At 40.6% G+C, this 17,332-nt stretch overlaps 1 protein-coding gene across 3 annotated transcripts in view; it reads left to right on the forward strand.

The window, feature by feature from the left end:
• LOC132830138 (disks large-associated protein 2-like) overlaps positions 1-17,332 on the forward strand; it is a 297,766-nt gene that overhangs the window by 155,512 nt on the left and 124,922 nt on the right. For all 3 annotated transcript variants that reach the window (XM_060847644.1, XM_060847645.1, XM_060847646.1), the window contains one exon: positions 15,557-16,648. In XM_060847644.1, coding sequence (XP_060703627.1) covers positions 15,623-16,648 — 1,026 coding nt within the window. In that variant the 5' untranslated portion in view covers positions 15,557-15,622. The remainder of the gene's footprint in view (positions 1-15,556; positions 16,649-17,332) is intronic.

Raw genomic sequence — 17,332 nt, forward strand, 5'->3', positions numbered from 1 at the left:
ATTGCACATGTCTCATGTGCCCTTCAGAGGATATGTGTTTAGGACTAACATTCAGACAAAAAAATGGGAGATTTTCCAGTTGGGATGAGTTGATTTGCCCTGTCTAATTGATGCATGCATTTCAAATGTACTTCATTGGTTGTTGAGTGTGTCCTGGGGTGGTGAAAAGCACTATCTAACAGCAGATCTTTCTTTGAACCCTTACTGAATTTGCTGCTGTATCTAGCGTGCATGAGCTCATTCTCCTTGCTGTGCCTGGATTCAGAAGTTTGTTATGAGGAATCGGGCAGATATTTGTTGCCTTTGCGGGAGTGCCAAAAGGATACAGTCACTTGAGCAAGAATTGCTCATGTTGGATGTGGAATCTTTCAGATTTTGTCACGGTTGCTCAGGTGTCTGGCAAAACCCTGAGACTAGCACGCTAAATGTGGTAGCAGAAAAACTTGCCCAAGTGATGGAAGAGAGCTTTCAGACTTCCTGTTGGATGACCGGAGACAGAGCAATGGTGCTGCTGAGTGAAGAGGGTGGTACTGTTGGTCACTAATCTACCATGTCCATAGTATTGTAACATGACTGGAAGGAAGGAGAGGAGGAGAATTTGACAAAGTAGCTGAGTGCTATTTCCATTGGCAAATAGAAGGTCCTACATCTGACCCTGCTTTTTCTTCATTCATTCATGGGGTATGGGTATTGTGTATCCTTAACTGTCCTTGGATATGGTGGTGAATCTGCCTTCATGAACGGCTGCAGTCCTCCTCTCTTGCAGAATCTAACCTTCCACACTGTCATGCCACATTAGAGTTGATTGGAAGTTGGCAGTGGATGTGCACACTTCCAGCATCTCCTGACTTGACTTTTCTCCACCCTTCTGTTGTGCATTGTCTTCCTCAGAAAGGACAAATGAAAGGATATTTGTTTCGATATATGGACAACCTCAAATTATCCAGAATGCCTGGTGCACTCTCAATTTGACCAACCATTCTCTAACATAAACGCTTTGTGAAAGCTTTCAGGCCTACCTCTCTGAACAATGTTCTTAAACACAATGGCCATGATCTGAGTTATCTGATTGCCAAATATGAGATGTATTTGTTTTCCTATGCAGGTCATATCAGAGCCTCATGATCCTTGCCCCATACATTTCCCTATTCTCATAATTTTATCAATTGTTAAAAATTCCAGTGCTAGTCTCCCACTAAAGCAAGTAAATCATGATAGCCTTGGGATCCAATTAGTTTATCTGAGAAGCAAAATCCTCTTGTTTCCTCTGATCTTTAATCAGGTCTCCATTCCATTAAGGTTTTCTTTACAAAAGTTGAACATATGGAGCATTGAATTTTCACTTCTATCATCTGATAGTTATATGTGAAACATTTCATGGACTATAATGGTTTTCAACAATGAAGAAACATGGACATAAATTAGCTGCACTGGTCACATGACCACATTGAAGGAAGCTTCATGAGAGCTATGTGAAATAAACAAACTGTCAGCACTGAAGTTATTCTTCTTATCTAAAGACATCAGAAGCAGGCAACTGAGTCAGCATCAAAAACTTTGCAACTCCTATTTTATTTACGCATGTATGTAATTCCACATATTGGAGATGGAGTGCTCACCTGCTGACTCTGAAAGACAATGGGTCCCATTTGAGAGAGTTCCGCATTTCTGACAGGGGATTCTGAACAGGATTAGGGTCCGAGGTGAATTAGGGTCCCACATGGTGTGGGGGATAGGGTGAATGATGAGTAGGAAATTTGGCGCCAGGGTGGAAAGTGGGGAGGAGGCCAGGGACATGATGCAGTGTTAAGGGTAGATCAGAGTGGTTGTGAAATAGAAGATCCAGTGCTGGCAGGGGAGGGATGGGTGTCTTGGTGTCACCAGGGGAAGCAAGGTGGTGGTGAGGAGTGTATTCACATCACAAGGAAATGTTTGCTGAAGAGTCAAATCAGAACCAAAACAGGGCCAGGGGCAGCAGGTCCAAAGCAGTGGAAAGGAGGTCCGAAATGTCGGGCGGGGTGGGGGGGCCGGGGGGAAGGGTGTTGGGGCTGGAGCATGGTGGGAATATTGGGTTGTAGTAGGGGGGGAGAGATTGGGTTGTCAGGTCAGGGTCTGGGGAGGGCAAAGGGGGTGTGGTCTGGGGAGTTGTAATTGAAGATATGTCAAGTAAGTACAGGGTCAGTTGAATAATTACTCAGGAATAACAATGTGTATCCAAGAGACAAACATTTCCTGGATAACTATTGACTTAATTTTATCCAGACCCCTCCCAATGTTCTGACTTAAATGGGTACCTTTGAATGGTTTTAGTCATCCAGGAATCTCCTAGCAGCAGTTTCAATTTCCCGGTCAGTTCCTTTAGAGGCTGCCACAATGGGGCTTCCACAGGAATCCACAACCCCATCTATAGTGGAATGACAAGTAAGTGAAAATGAAATTACCATAGTCCTCGAGGGCTCTCTCAGCTGGTGGTGAGGTTAACCTGAGGGTCACCATAGCTCAAGTTAAGGGAGAAGCTGAGAAGATGATACCTTCATGGTAGCATCAGCTGGTGCAGGGTTTGAACTTGTGCTGTTGGCGTCACTCTGTATTGCAAAGCAGCTATCCAGCCAACTGAACTAACTGACTCCCAGACGGTACACTGGACTCCCAGACTGTCTGGCCAACAGTAATCATGGTCTTGCTCATTTGAATTTCTCTCACAGTTCACAGCTCTCCAGCTAGCAACTGAGACCCCTGTGGCCTCTATTAAATACTGCATGTGGGATGCATAGTGTCTCAGCAAACATTTGTTCATCACTGCAGCCAGTAAATGACTGATTGTCTGTGTGGAGTTTGCATATACTCCCTGTCTCTGCGTAGGTTTCCTCTGGGTGCTCTGGTTTCTCCCACAGTCCAAAGCTGTGTAGGTTAGGTAGATTGGCCATGCTGATTTGCCCATAGTGTCCAGGAATGTGCAGGCTAGGTGGATTAGCCATGGGAAATGCACATATAGGGTGGGTATGTTGGGATGCCCTTTGAAGGTTCAGTGTGGATAGGTTGAGTGACCTGTGAAAATCTACTCAAAAGGTATTTTGGCCCTTGCAAGTTGATGGTTTCGATAGCCAAAGCAGGGCCTGGGCAGTGAAAATAGAAGGATTTGCTGTAGATAAGAATGGACTGTCAAAAGCTCAGGCTTGAAATGTGACACTAAGGCTGTGGACAGTCCCATTCAGTGTGTGACAATTGTCTCTGTAATGGTGACCATGAAACTATTATCAACTGTCATAAAATCACATCACTTTCATCCCCCCCACTTCTTCAGGGAACAGAATATGGCCTACATATGACAGCAATGCAGTTGATTCTTAACTGCCCTCTCAAATTGCCTAACAAGCCCCTCAAGGTCAAGGCATTTAGACATGGACAATACAGACTGACCTTGCCAGTGACACCCACATCCCATGAAAGAGAACATTTGTTCTGCTATTATACATAATGTTTTTAAAATGCAAATCTTGATAAATGATCTTTTCGACATTTATGCTAGTTAAGTGGCTCATTAGGTGCTTGAGAAATCTTACAGGATCATTATCACAGGTGCATCGTGACTAGGTGACAATTTTTTTTTATTCCCACTGATGATGTGTGATTCGCAAGAACCACATGCTTTGAAAGTTTGAATTCCTGTGGTATTAATAAGTTCTGAAGAAAAATGGGTTGCTTGCTATTCTTTTGAACAGGTGAAAGCATAAACTATTATGATGTCCAGAGTTGATGTTTTTGACAAAGCCCAGAATGGATTATTGGATCTTATTAAGTGTACAATATTGAATTGAATATTATCTAACATCAGCATTTGTACCTTTGTGAAATGAGGGTTCCAGTTGTAACAGGGAGGTGGGGAAGATGCAAAGGAACCCCATTGAGGGAAGAAAGCACAGTAAGGACAGACTCTATGGGCTTCCCAATCTACATGGCAGAAGTCATTGAATATTTTCAAGCAGATTCCCTCCAGTTTATTGCTTGGCCAGGAGTTGAGATATTCTAAGCAGGCTCCAGATGAACCTTTCTCATCTATTTTTGAGGTGGGGGAAAAGGGAATGATTCAGAGGGTAGCCAAAACAGCTAATCACTTTTAAAAATGTCATTATTTATACATATCTGAAGTATATTCTGCACTTCACAGAATATTTGCATCAAGATCCTTTTAAAGATAAAACCTTGCATTCTACAATGCTTTTAACATAAGATTGTGTAATTAAAGGCATATAAATGATTGCAATGGTAATCTATTGTGGTGTTGCTGGCTGAACTATCCTGCTCTTTTTCATATATTGTCGTTTTTTTTTACCTTCAGCTGAGAGAGCACAGGGGACCTTGGTGTAAACTTACATCTGAAAGTGAGTACTTCCAGCAGTGCAGTACTCCATCAACACTTCAGTGAAGTGACAGTCTAGATCATGTACCCAGATCTTTAATGGAGAGCTTGGATCCAAAGGTCAAATGTTGCCAATGACCTCATGCTGACGCAGTTTATCAAGCTTTAGTTACCAAATGTTAATTAAATTCTCCCTCATTTAAGTTGCAACATTCATATAACTTTCACTGTAGGCACTTCAGTTGATTGTGCACTCTTCACAATGCATTGTTTATATACGGTATCCAGTTATAAGTGTATAATCTCTTTCACCTTCATTCTGCCCCTGTCCAGAAGGCTAATCAGTTAAAGTATTGTGATGTGGCCAACCTTTGGCACATTCTGTGAATAATCACCTATAAACAAAAATAATGAGTGCCTGTAACTATGTAATAGTTCAGGACTGTTACTGTGAATTTGCCAGGAACCATGCAAGGTGAAAGATAATCCAATAAATGCCTGCTGCTGATCTTCTCTGTTTATTTAATTCGTCTGTTGGGGCCTTTTTTCATTTCCCTCTCCCTGCTTATTGGATAATAACCAGCTAGCAGTGATTTTACAAAGTGATCATTCAGGCAGTGGATTCTGTCAATGTAACAAACTGTGAAACTTGAGTGGTTTATGATTGACAAATTCAATAGTTACCTGTGAGTACAGTAATTGTGAGACACATTGAATGACAGAAATAATGTAAAATAACCCAGAAAACATAGAAGTGCCAAGATCTTTTCAATCCCTTATATTCTGCTTGATTTTAAAAACATGTAATACACAAACACCACAAAATACTCTAAACCCTACAACAAGCAGAAAACACATTGCAGTAAGTTAAAAATAAAACTAAATAATATAAATATGTAAGTATACTAACATCATAATACTCTGTCATGAGATCTTTTACATTCATCTGAAGAACACATAGGCTTTGGTATGATCACTTATTTGAAAGACAGCACTTCCAACACCTCCTTTAGACCATAGTGAAGTAACGGTCTAGATAGTATGCCCAAATATGTAAAAGGTGTTTGGCTGCAAAGGTGATATTACAATTTAACATAATAATATATGGGGTGGCATGGTGTCTCTGGGGTAGGCACTGCTGCCTCACAGCATCAGGATCCCAGGTTCGATTCTAGCCTCAGGTGACTGAGTCTGTGAGGTTTACACTCCAACAAACTGAAGATGTGCAGGTTAGGGTGGTTTGGCAATGCTACATTGTCCATAGTGTCCAAGGATGTGCAGGTTAGGTGGATTGGCCATGCTAAATTGTCCATAGTGGGCAGGGATGTGCAGGTTAGGTGGATTAACCATTAGCCTTGGGAAATGCAGGGTTACAGGGATTGGAAGGGTGAGGGGTTGAATCTGGATGGAATGTTCTTTAGAGAGTCAGTGTGGACTAAATGGGTGAATGGCCTGTTTCCACACTTTAGGGATTCTAAGATTCTTTGAATATAATGTCATGAAAAATGTTTAACACAACATACTGTATGTTAGTGTAATATATAGTGACTATAATTCATGCGAGGACAGTATAATACAAAACGTATTTTGTTTAAAATGAACTGTTCACTCAAATATTGGAAGGAAATTTCAGACAAAACCATTAAACACACAGTTATTCATATCACCAATAGTAAAGTTTAAGCTCAATTGAATCTTATGTTTTACTTTCACAAAATCAATCTGGATTATTGAAAAAAAACCTGGCCTAAAGGCGATTATATAATTATTGTCGATTGTCATAAAAATCCATCTGGTTCACTACTGTTCTTCAGAGAACAAAATCTACCGTCTTTACCTGGTGTGATCTCCATGTGTTTCCACACCCCAAAGCGATGTAGTTGACTCTGAGCTGTCCTCTGGGCAGCCAAAGATAAACAAGAAATACTGGCCTAGCCAGCAATACTCTCTAAAACTATTCTTCTTAAAGTCATGTTGAATTTCCTTTAGGTAGAGCAGTTCTTGAGCTATGAGGAAGTCATCTTAATGTTTTTGCTGTTCACCCCTGTTAAATTATTTGTTCTTTAGCTGTTTCCCTGCACCACTTTGCATGTCTTTGAAATACCTTTAAAAATAACAATAATTAAATAGGTGTTGAGTTACAATCCATTATTATTAATTAATTATGACACACCTCACAACTGTAAACTGAGGGGATGTTCCTAGTGATCTCAGAGTTCGGGATTTACTGGAAAGGAGTCCTTCAGCATTTTTTGTTGAAATCAGGAATCACTGATGCAGTAATAACCCTCTATTGTTGCACATTCACATGGTCTTCAGATAGGTACAGAAGGTATACTTCCCTTAAATCTCTCCAGAAGGAACTTACTACGCGTCCATTATCAAATGGTTGTTAAATGATTGCACAATTTGTGTGAAGACTGTTTTAGGCCTTGTCAAGAAGCAAGAGGACTTTAGTTAAACTTTCACAATCTAACTATCCAGATCTTAGAATGTATTGAATTACTTGAATTTTCAAGGTTATCTTTTCTTCAGCCTGTCCCCATCTTCCCAAAGGCTTTAACATTTGCTGGGGTACAGGTGACAGCAAGCCTATAGTAAATTGCTTGAATGTAATCATAGAATCATGCAGCACATTTGAGGCTCATTCACAGTATTGTACCTTGTAGGAATTATCTAATTAATCCCACTTTGATTCCCAGCCATAATCATTCTACATATGCAAGCATAGGCCTGACTGGCAGATTGTTTGACCGCAGGGCCATTATGACAGGGACCAATTCCTGTCCTTCTCTTCATGATACACTTTCCTTCAAGAATCATTATTGAAGAGAATATAGCAAAATGCACCTTGATTGATGTGACCCACCAACATCATTGGACACAGAATGCAATTCAGGAAACATCAAGGGTTGACATTTGAACCGGTCCCTTCAGGTTCAGTATTGGAATCATAAAATTCATTCAGTGTGGAAGAAGGCCATTCAGTCCATCAAGCCCATACTGACACTCTGAACAGCATCCCACCCAGACCCACTCCACCACTGTAATCATGCATTTCTCATGGCTAGTCCAACTAACATATATGTCCCTGGATACTTTGGGCAATTTAGCATGGCCAACCCCCCTCATTTACGCAACTTTGGACTGTGGGAGAAAACCGGACAACCATGATGAAACCCACGCAGATACAGGGAGAGTGTGCAAACTCCACACAGACAGTCGCCTAAGGATGGAATCAAACCCAGGTCCTAGAGCTGTGAGGTAACATTGTAATCATTGAACCACCTTGCCTCCCCATGTTTGAGTGTAGCAACAGTTGCTAGTTTTGCTCATTGAGGCTTCATTTCTTTTTTTTAACACACATATGTCTGTTGGAAGAAAGTTGTTTTTATTATATGTTGCAAATGTCTCTCTTCTGTCTTGAATGAATAAACTCAAATATCAGTCACACTCTTGTTATGATCCAAACTAATGGTTCTGCAAGAAATGTCAGATTTCTGAATGAACACTGGCCTGAAAGGTCACACAATTAAGATTCATTTTCTTTAGTTGGTTTGCATGGTGCTTAGTTATTGAAACAGATTCAAAAGGTTGCAGATGTTTTTTAATGACAGAACATAAGTATATTACAAAAATGAAAGAAAGCAGATGAATGAAATTACTACATGTATGTAAAACAGTTGGAGATATCTTAACACAAGCATTAAACACTGTTTCATCTCATTTCCCAACACAATCTGTAGCAGAGACTCAGATCCATTGAAATTATTCTACATAGAACATAGAACAATACAGCGCAGTACAGGCCCTTCGGCCCTTGATGTTGTGCCAATCCAAGCACACCTAACCTACACTAGCCCACTATCCTCCATATGTCTATCCAATGCCCGTTTAAATGCCCATAAAGAGGGAGAGTTCACCACTGCTACTGGCAGGGCATTCCATGAACTCACGACTCACTGAGTAAAGAATCTACCCCTAACATCTGTCCTATACCTACCACCCCTTAATTTAAAGCTATGCCCTCTCGTAATATCTGACTCCATACATGGAAAAAGGTTCTCATGGTCAACCCTAAAAAACCCCTAATCATCTTGTACACCTTTATCAAGTCACCCCTAAACCTTCTTTTCTCCAATGAAAACAGCCCCAAGTGCCTCAGTCTTTCCTCATACGATCTTCCTACCATACCAGGCAACATCCTGGTAAACCTCCTCTGCACCCGTCCCAGTGCCTCCACATCCTTCCTATAGTATGGCGACCAAAACTGCACACAATACTCCAGGTGCGGCTGCACCAGAGTCTTATACAACTGCAACATTACCTCAGGACTCCGGAACTCAATTCCTCTACCAATAAAAGCCAGTACGCCATATGCCTTCTTCACAGCACTATTTACCTGGGTGGCAACTTTCAGAGATCTGTGTACATGGACACCAAGATCCCTCTACTCATCCACACTACCAAGTATCTGACCATTAGCCCAGTACCCCATCTTCTTGTTACTCTTACCAAAGTGAATCACTTCACACTTAGCTACATTGAACTCCATTTGCCACCTTTCTGCCCAGCTCTGCAGCTTATCTATATCCTGCTGTAACCTGCCACATCCTTCCACACTGTCAACAACTCCACCGACTTTCGTATCATCTGCAAACTTGCTCACCCAACCTTCTAGCCCCTCCTCCAGGTCATTTATAAAAATGACAAACAGCAACGGTCCCAAAACAGATCCTTGCAGAACACCGCTGGTAACTGCACTCCAAGATGAACCTTTACCATCAACTACTACCCTCTATCTTCTTCCAGCCAGCCAATTCCTAATCCAAACCTCCAACTCATCCTCAATGCCATACCTCCGTATTTTTTGCAGTAGCCTACCATGGGGAACCTTATCAAATGCCTTACTAAAATCCATATACACCACATCTACCGCTTTACCCTCGTCCACCTCCTTAGTCACCTTCTCAAAGAATTCAATAAGGTTTGTGAGGCACGACCTGCCCTTCACAAAACCATGCTGACTATCCTTGATCACATTATTCCTATCTAGATGTTCATAAATCCTATGTCTTATAATTCTCTCTAAGACTTTGCCCACAACAGAAGTGAGACTCACCGGCCAATAGTTACTAGGGTTATCCCTACTCCCCTTCTTGAACAAGGGAACCACATTTGCTATCCTCCAGTCTTCTGGCACTATTCCTGTAGACAACGAGGGCATAAAGATCAAGGCCAATGGCTCTGCAATCTCCTCCCTTGCTTCCCAGAGAATCCTAGGATAAATGCCATCAGGCCCAGGGGACTTATCTATTTTCAGCCTTTCCAGAATTTCCAACACCTCTTCCCTACATACCTCAAAGTCATCCATTCTGATTAATTGTGACTCAATAGTCACATCGGCAACAATGTCCTGTTCCTGAGTGAATACTGACGAAAAGTATTCATTCAGTATCTCCCCAATTTCTTCAGCCTCCACACGCAACTTCCCACTACTATCCTTGACTGGGCCTATTCCTACCATGGTCATTCTTTTATTCCTAGCATATCTATAGAAAGCCTTTGGGTTTTCTCTAATCCTACCAACCAAGGACTTTTCATGTCCCCTCCTTGCTGCTCTTAGCTCTCTCTTCAGATCCTTCCTGGCTACCTTATAACTCTCAATCGCTCAAATTGAACCTTTACGCCTCATCTTAACATAGGCCGCCCTGTTTCCTTTAATAAGGGATTCCAATTCCTTATTAAACTACGGCTCCCTCCCACGACCCTTTCCTCCCTGCCTGACAGGTACATACTTATCAAGGACATTCAATAGTTGCTCTTTGAACAAGCTCTACATATCGATTACACCCTTCCCTTGAAGCCTACTTTTCCAAGCCACGCATCCTAAGTCATGCCTCACCACATCATAATTTCCCTGCCCCCAGCTATAACTATTGCCCTGTAGTGCACACTTATCCCTCTCCATCACTAGAGTAAAGGTCATCGAATTGTGGTCACTGTTCCCAAAGTGCTCACCTACCTCCAGTTCTAACACCTGGCCTGGTTCGTTACCCTGAACCAAATCCAATATTGCCTCACCCCTTCACCTCTTGTTGGCCCGTCTACATATTGTGTCAGGAAACCCTTCTGCACGCATTGGACAAACACTGACCCATCTAACATACTCAAGCTATAGCTTTCCCAGTCAATATCTGGAAAGTTAAAGTCCCCCATAACAACCACCCTATTACTTTCACTCTTCTCCTGAATCATCCTCGCAATCCTTTCTTCTACATCTCTAGGACTATTAGGAGATCTGTAGAAAACCCCTAACAGGGTGACCTCACCTTTCCTATTTCTAAGCTCAGCCCAAACTATCTCAGATGGCGAGTCTTCATCCATCGTCCTTTCCACCGCTATAATACTATCTTTGACAAGCAATGCCACACCTCCCCTTCTTTTACCCCCACCTCTGACCCTACTAAAACATTTAAACCCTGGAATCTGCAACAGCCAATCCTGTCCCTGTTCTACCCATGTCTCCGTAATAGCCACAACATCGAAATCCCAGGTACCAACCCACGCTGCAAGTTCACCTACCTTATTTCGTATACTTCTTGCATTGAATTATACACACTTCAAGCTACCTTCGTGTTTACAGACACCCTCCTTCGAGATTGATGCCATATTCCTAACCTCCCTACACTCCAGGTCCTGCACCCTAAAGCTACAGTCTAGGTTCCCATGCCCCTGCAGAGTTAGTTTAAACCCCCACAAAAAGCACTAGCAAACCTCTCCCAAGGATACTGGTGCCCCTCAGGTTCAAGTGTAGACCATCCTGTTTATAGAGGTCCCACCTTCCCCAGAAGCTCATTCTCTGAGCTCATCTCCAAGTTTGTTCTTTTAACTGATTCCTGTTAGTTTCTCTTTCTCAGTAGAGACAACTTTACAATTGCTCCAGGTCTAACAGCATTAACCTTTACACTTTTGATGGCCTAAACTATTTCAGTTTGAACAAGCTGAAAATTTTTGTCTTAAACACTTCTGGCTTAGAAGCTTAACAAATGAGGAGAAAGGAACACTGCTTGTCGCAGTGTTGGTTTCCCCTGTACTGAAACTTACTGGGAGAGAAAATAAAATCTTGCTTCTGAACTTCAGTCTTGATTCTTCTCAACTAACATTTTGGTGTGTTTTTTTAATTGAACTGAAAATAAAACTCAATGTTTTACCCTACCTGTCATAAACCAAACTGTAAAGATATCTTATTCCATTTTTTTTCCAAGTGTTTTCCCAATTCCTCTTAGAATAAGGTAATTTATGCCACTATTCCAGAATTAGTTTTTGATTTTTAAAAGAGTAATCCTTCACAGCACTCACCCATCTCCATTTAGTTTTCTTTTAGTTACAAAATAACAATAATATATTTTGCACATCTTACATCAGACTATTCATAGTGTGTTTAGACATCTTTATCAGCTAGAGCATGTTTGTTATATAAAAAAAGGAGCCAGTACAAATTGGAGAAGATTGAAAAAGTGTGGGTCAAGAATTCTGGGCTTGAAACAGCAGTTTCAATGCAAGATATTTTTGTTAGAATTTATGTCATGGAAGAATAAAAATGCGTATTGCAGACTTGTCATTTTATTACGTAGTATTTAGAAATCCTGATCCAAGCACAATCCATCTTGTTTAACTCATTATGTATCTTGCAAATTCTGCTGTATTCGTCCATATTCTGACACATAATAAAAATCGTAACTTCTAAGATCACCTTGTCAAGTTTTTGTGCCTTGTTCACTAATAGCAATCACTGTGTTTCATAAAATGCTGAATGTGCAGTAAAATTGAGCTTGGAATAAAATCAAACCCATAAAATGCCTAGAGGAGAAGTTACTTTTGATGATATCATTAAGATTAAAACAAAGACTTGAATCTCATGATGTCCCTAAGTGCTTCACAGCCAATTAAGTAACTTTGAAGTTGAGGCACGAATGTGGGAAAGGCAAGAAGCCAATTTCTACACAGCAAGGTTCCACAAATGACACCAGCTGATTTGTTTCAGTGATGTTGACTGAAGGGTAAGTGTTGACTATGACACAAGGGAGAAGCACTTGCTCTTTCATATATTACCATGGATTCATTCACATTCACTTGAAGATCAGACTGGATTGTATGTTTGCAACTCATTCAAAAACCAGCATCTACAAAAGATCTACACTTTGCTGGTACGGCATTGATGTGTCAATTTAGATTTTGCATTTCCACCCTGGAAGAGGACTGGATGTCAAAGGCAAGAATTGAAATACTAACACTTAGATCAAACTTGAATGATTATTGTACTCTTGCTAACTTCTGACTAGCATTTTACCAAAGGCATTGATACACATGATACAATTTGGTTTGCACACTCGTTTTTCTTCTCACTGATTGATAGAATGGAAAGGTGAGATAACCTCCCTCCAATTGTCCATTCCATTCTTGAGGATTGGATATGGTGGAGAAGAGTGATCAACCAGGATTTTGAGGATGCAAAGTAAAATGGGAGAGGAAAAGGAGATGGTGGAAGTTGGAATTGAAAGTATATAGTATGATCTGACTTTTTTGTCTGTATTGGAGGAAGTACCAAATTTTTAATTGGTGCTGTCCTCAATAATAGGGTGGAGGATGTGAATTCAACACAAGGAATCACAGCATTCTTGTATTCTATTGTTTGGTAACACAGTGTGAAATAATGCTGCGTTGTCAATCTATCTCAAGATTACCTTCTCAAATGTATTTCACAATTTATTTCACAGTGTAATGGGAGCAAGATAAGGAAGGTCCTCACATTTAGAGTGCAGTTTCCTTGAAGCTCAGCAAGAAGTAGAATATCTGACTTCTTAACCAAGTTACAGTACCTATATTGGATGTTTGGAAGTGTTACACTCCTTGAATCATGCAATTTTTACTTTTATATCCCATAGCATGAAGGCTCCAGCAATCCTCACAGAATATTTTTTATTTTTGAAGCTATTAATAGTGATATTATAATTATTCATAACTTGAGTTCCTTGTGTGATGTAATATGTGTGATTTATATACATTTTAATTTCATTAGTTTGTATTTGTGTTTGTAACTAGTGGCATGTGGGTTTTGGTTTGTGTGTATGAAGTGGTTTAATCATTTACTCCTTAAGTTTTCAGGATCCATGTTTTTTTTAAAATCCAGTGTGAAAGAGAGAGACACGTACTGGGGTGATAATCAGAATTTGTTTGGATTTTTACAAATATACAGAGTTTTGCAAGCACACAGAAATAACATTGAAGAGCATTAGCTTGCTATCATTTAAAGGATCAGGATTCTTTTTGTGTGTGGAGTGGAACCCCCTAGTTTGGATTTTTGTTAGTATGCAGAGGTCTTGGGTCTGTATTAAATATGTGAAACAGTTTAGAACTGTTGGAAAATAGATAGTGTAAAGACTTTAGTTACAGAGTTCCAAATCAGGAGTATTTGGTTTGAACCCTGAGGGGTTAGTTTGATGTTGAAAAAGTCTAAACTTAGTTATAATGACTATTCAAGAAAGAGGTTACTGAACTCACAAGACCAGGAATTGAAAGCAAAAAAATAGATATTAAACCTGTAGATGTGACAGAGAAAGAAACTCTCTCTAGTGTTTGAGTACAGTAACATGATGGTGTTAAGGTAGATTGGATTGTATTTTGAGAGTGTGTTATTAAATCTTTTAAATGATATTATGTGTAAATGAATCATTTTACCTGACTTTCTTTTGTATAAAAAACTTCTGTTTTATTGTTAAAAACCAAATCTTCAGCAGTGCATGCTTAGATTTGAGTGAAAGACTCACTTATTAAATTAAGTAAATGGCCTATCAAGCCAGATTTACAAACATGGAAACAGGAGTAAGCCATCCAGCCCATCAAGCCTGCTATGCCATTTAATATAATCATTACTAATTGAATACTTCAGGTTATTTTACCCACATTATCCCCATAACCCTTTATGTCATGGATAAATTATCAACTTTAAATATTCACAAAACTGAGGTTCTACATCCCTCTAAGTTATGCATTTCAAAGATTCATCACTCTCTGTGTAAAAAAGAAATGCTTCTCATCTCAGTTCTAAATGACATCCCCTTTATTATTAATTGTGCCCCAGTAATAGACTGTTAAATTTGCTATTCTGTCGGAATTAAATTTATTAATTCCTTATTCACTTTCACAGGCTGAAATAAGCTTAGGCAGATCATTAATGTATTAATGGAGTGCTTCTCTGCAGTGGAATACTTGCTATTATCAGCTGTAATTTGGAACAAAACCTTTTCATTGCAATGCTGAAATATGAGAACTTTAATAAATGTAATGATACATACTTCTCCAAAGTTGATACTGTGGGTTGAAGTCTTCATTGCCTGGATGATATTTGACAAGGCACTGCTTTCAACAGGATCAATATCAAGGAAGTTCATATAAAATATACACTTCCACCCTAGGAGATAACCATCCAGGCAATAAAGATAAATGCTATGTCCCTAAGCAGATTTCTTTCATGGTACTGCATAAATTACCAAATTGCAGCCTGACTCAAAAGATCTGCCTCATATCCCTGATGGATAGATTATAGATTTGAGCTCCAATACAATTTATGCTGACAATTCATTGTCATCCTGAAAGGGTGATGCATTGCAAGAGATGCTGTCCATCTAAGAAGAGATTAAATCAAAGTTCTCTCCACTTGTTCCAGTGAGTGGAGAAAATTCTGACCACAGCATCCACCTCCTGCATCAGTGCTCAAATAACAGTTATAGGGTCTGTGCATTATAGACCATATCAGAACTCGAGGGCATATCGCTTGGAAAGCACAGCAGGTCAGGCAGCGTCCGAGGAGCAGGAGAATTGACGTTTCAGGCATAAGCCTTTGATCAGGAAGTGTGACATTAGAAATGTTAAATAAGATATTTGGGACTCCCTATGATATTGTGTTTGCTGCCCGCTTGATGTATGGTGATATCCCAGCGGGAATACTCACTAAACTTGGACTCGCATATCCTAATTCTAGATGTTTGTGTGAAATCTCAAAAATTATCATGGTCGAACGTTTTGATGAATTCCTGTTAGTTTTACACTGATACTCTTGTCCTGAAGTTTCAAAAACCTACATTCTTAATTTTGAAATAAATTTTAATTCTGTTTTTGGTTTTCCTCTTACAGATGATAGCGCCAGCTCATCAACACTATCCTGAAGAATAAAGATGGACTGTGGACTGTTTTAACACAATGAAGGGATATAATGGAAGTCGTAGCCAGTCACAGCACTCGTCTGGGCACACTTGCCACTGTATGCCTGAGGATTGCGACCCTTCCCATGATTATATACATCACAGTCAAGACCCTCGGCAATCTTACATGCTTAGTCCTTCAGATTCCTGTTCAATGGACCATCACTACTGCGTGTCCAGGAGTACTATGCCCTCTGAATATCCTGCGGTATCGATGAGCATGACTGAGCAGATGTCCTCCAGTAGTACATTCCCCAGGATGCATCATAACCCACAGTACGAGTCTTGTGACGACTGCATGGCTGCCACCCACACTTCCAGCAAGATCAATCGGTTACCTGCCAACCTGCTGGACCAGTTTGAGAAGCAGTTGCCTCTCCATCACGATGGGTTCCACACACTTCAGTACCAACGGGCAAGTTCCGCTGAGCAGCGGAGTGAGAGTCCCAGCAGGATACGACACCTGGTGCACTCTGTGCAGAAGCTTTTTGCCAAGTCTCACTCCCTGGAAGCCCCTTCAAAGGGAAATGTGAATGGTACAAAGATGGAGGGAAAAGGTGGGGAAAGCCATCATCATCACCATCAGCATCACCACCAGCACCACCACCAATCTAGGTCAACGAAGAGGAGCAAAAGCAAGGAACGCAAATCTGAATCTAAGCACAGAGCCAAGATCACAGGATGGTGGAGCTCAGACGACAACCTCGACAGTGACAGCAGTTACATGATGGCTACTGGGGCCAGTAGGCACTCTATGGAACAGGCCTCCCAATACTGTACAGAACCCATCGAAAGTGCCTGCAGAGATCTGACTCTGAAGAGTTTAAAAAGCAGCAGTGAAGGGAAATGTTCAGCCTGTGCAGCTATGCCAATGTTGACTGATTCACAACATATGAAAAGAAGTATGTGGTCCACCATGACGGTAAACCAGGCCAGAGAGGCCTATCCTAGCTCGGGTCTGGGCCATGACAAACCTTTAATGCTGCAGGACAAGGCACAGGAAAGGGCTTACCATTATCTTCAGGTAAATGTTACAATGTAATTGTCAATGCTAGCAGTAAGCTGGATGAGCAACACGTCATTGCTTTCCAGCCTTGCATTTCCCATGTGACTTCTCATAAGTTTGCTTTAATTGTCACAAAATGGGAGATAGACTAAATCTTTCATGGCTTTTGGAAACTGCCAGGATCTGAGTTGCAAATCAGATGCTCCACTTTTTGTGTTAAAAAGTGAGGTCTGCAGATGCTGGAGATCAGGGCTGAAAATGTGTTGCTGGTTAAAGCACAGCAGGTTATGCAGCATCCAAGGAACAGGAAATTCGACGTTTCGGGTTAGAGCCTGATGAAGTCTCTGGCCCGAAACGTCGAATTTCCTGTTCCTTGGATGCTGCCTAACATACTGTGCTTTAACCAGCGACACATTTTCAGCACTTTTTGTGTTACTATGCTCTTTGAAAGTTATCGTTCCCTTCTCAGGTTCCTCTGCTATAATCCATAGTTGAGGTGGGATGGTGGCAAATTATGATGGAAATTCCAATTTGAAAGTGAACATGCATTCCTTTTATTCAAACAGTTGTATTTACTCTTTTGAAGTGGAGGTCTCATTATAATTAATGTCTTGCAGAATATTCCTAGTTAATTGCCATGATTTGACTGTTCATGAATTGAGTTTTAAAAGTACATTTGAAATGCCCATATTATTGGTGTTG

Source organism: Hemiscyllium ocellatum, chromosome 30 (assembly GCF_020745735.1).
Source record: "Hemiscyllium ocellatum isolate sHemOce1 chromosome 30, sHemOce1.pat.X.cur, whole genome shotgun sequence".
NCBI classification, from domain to species: Eukaryota; Metazoa; Chordata; class Chondrichthyes; order Orectolobiformes; family Hemiscylliidae; genus Hemiscyllium; species Hemiscyllium ocellatum.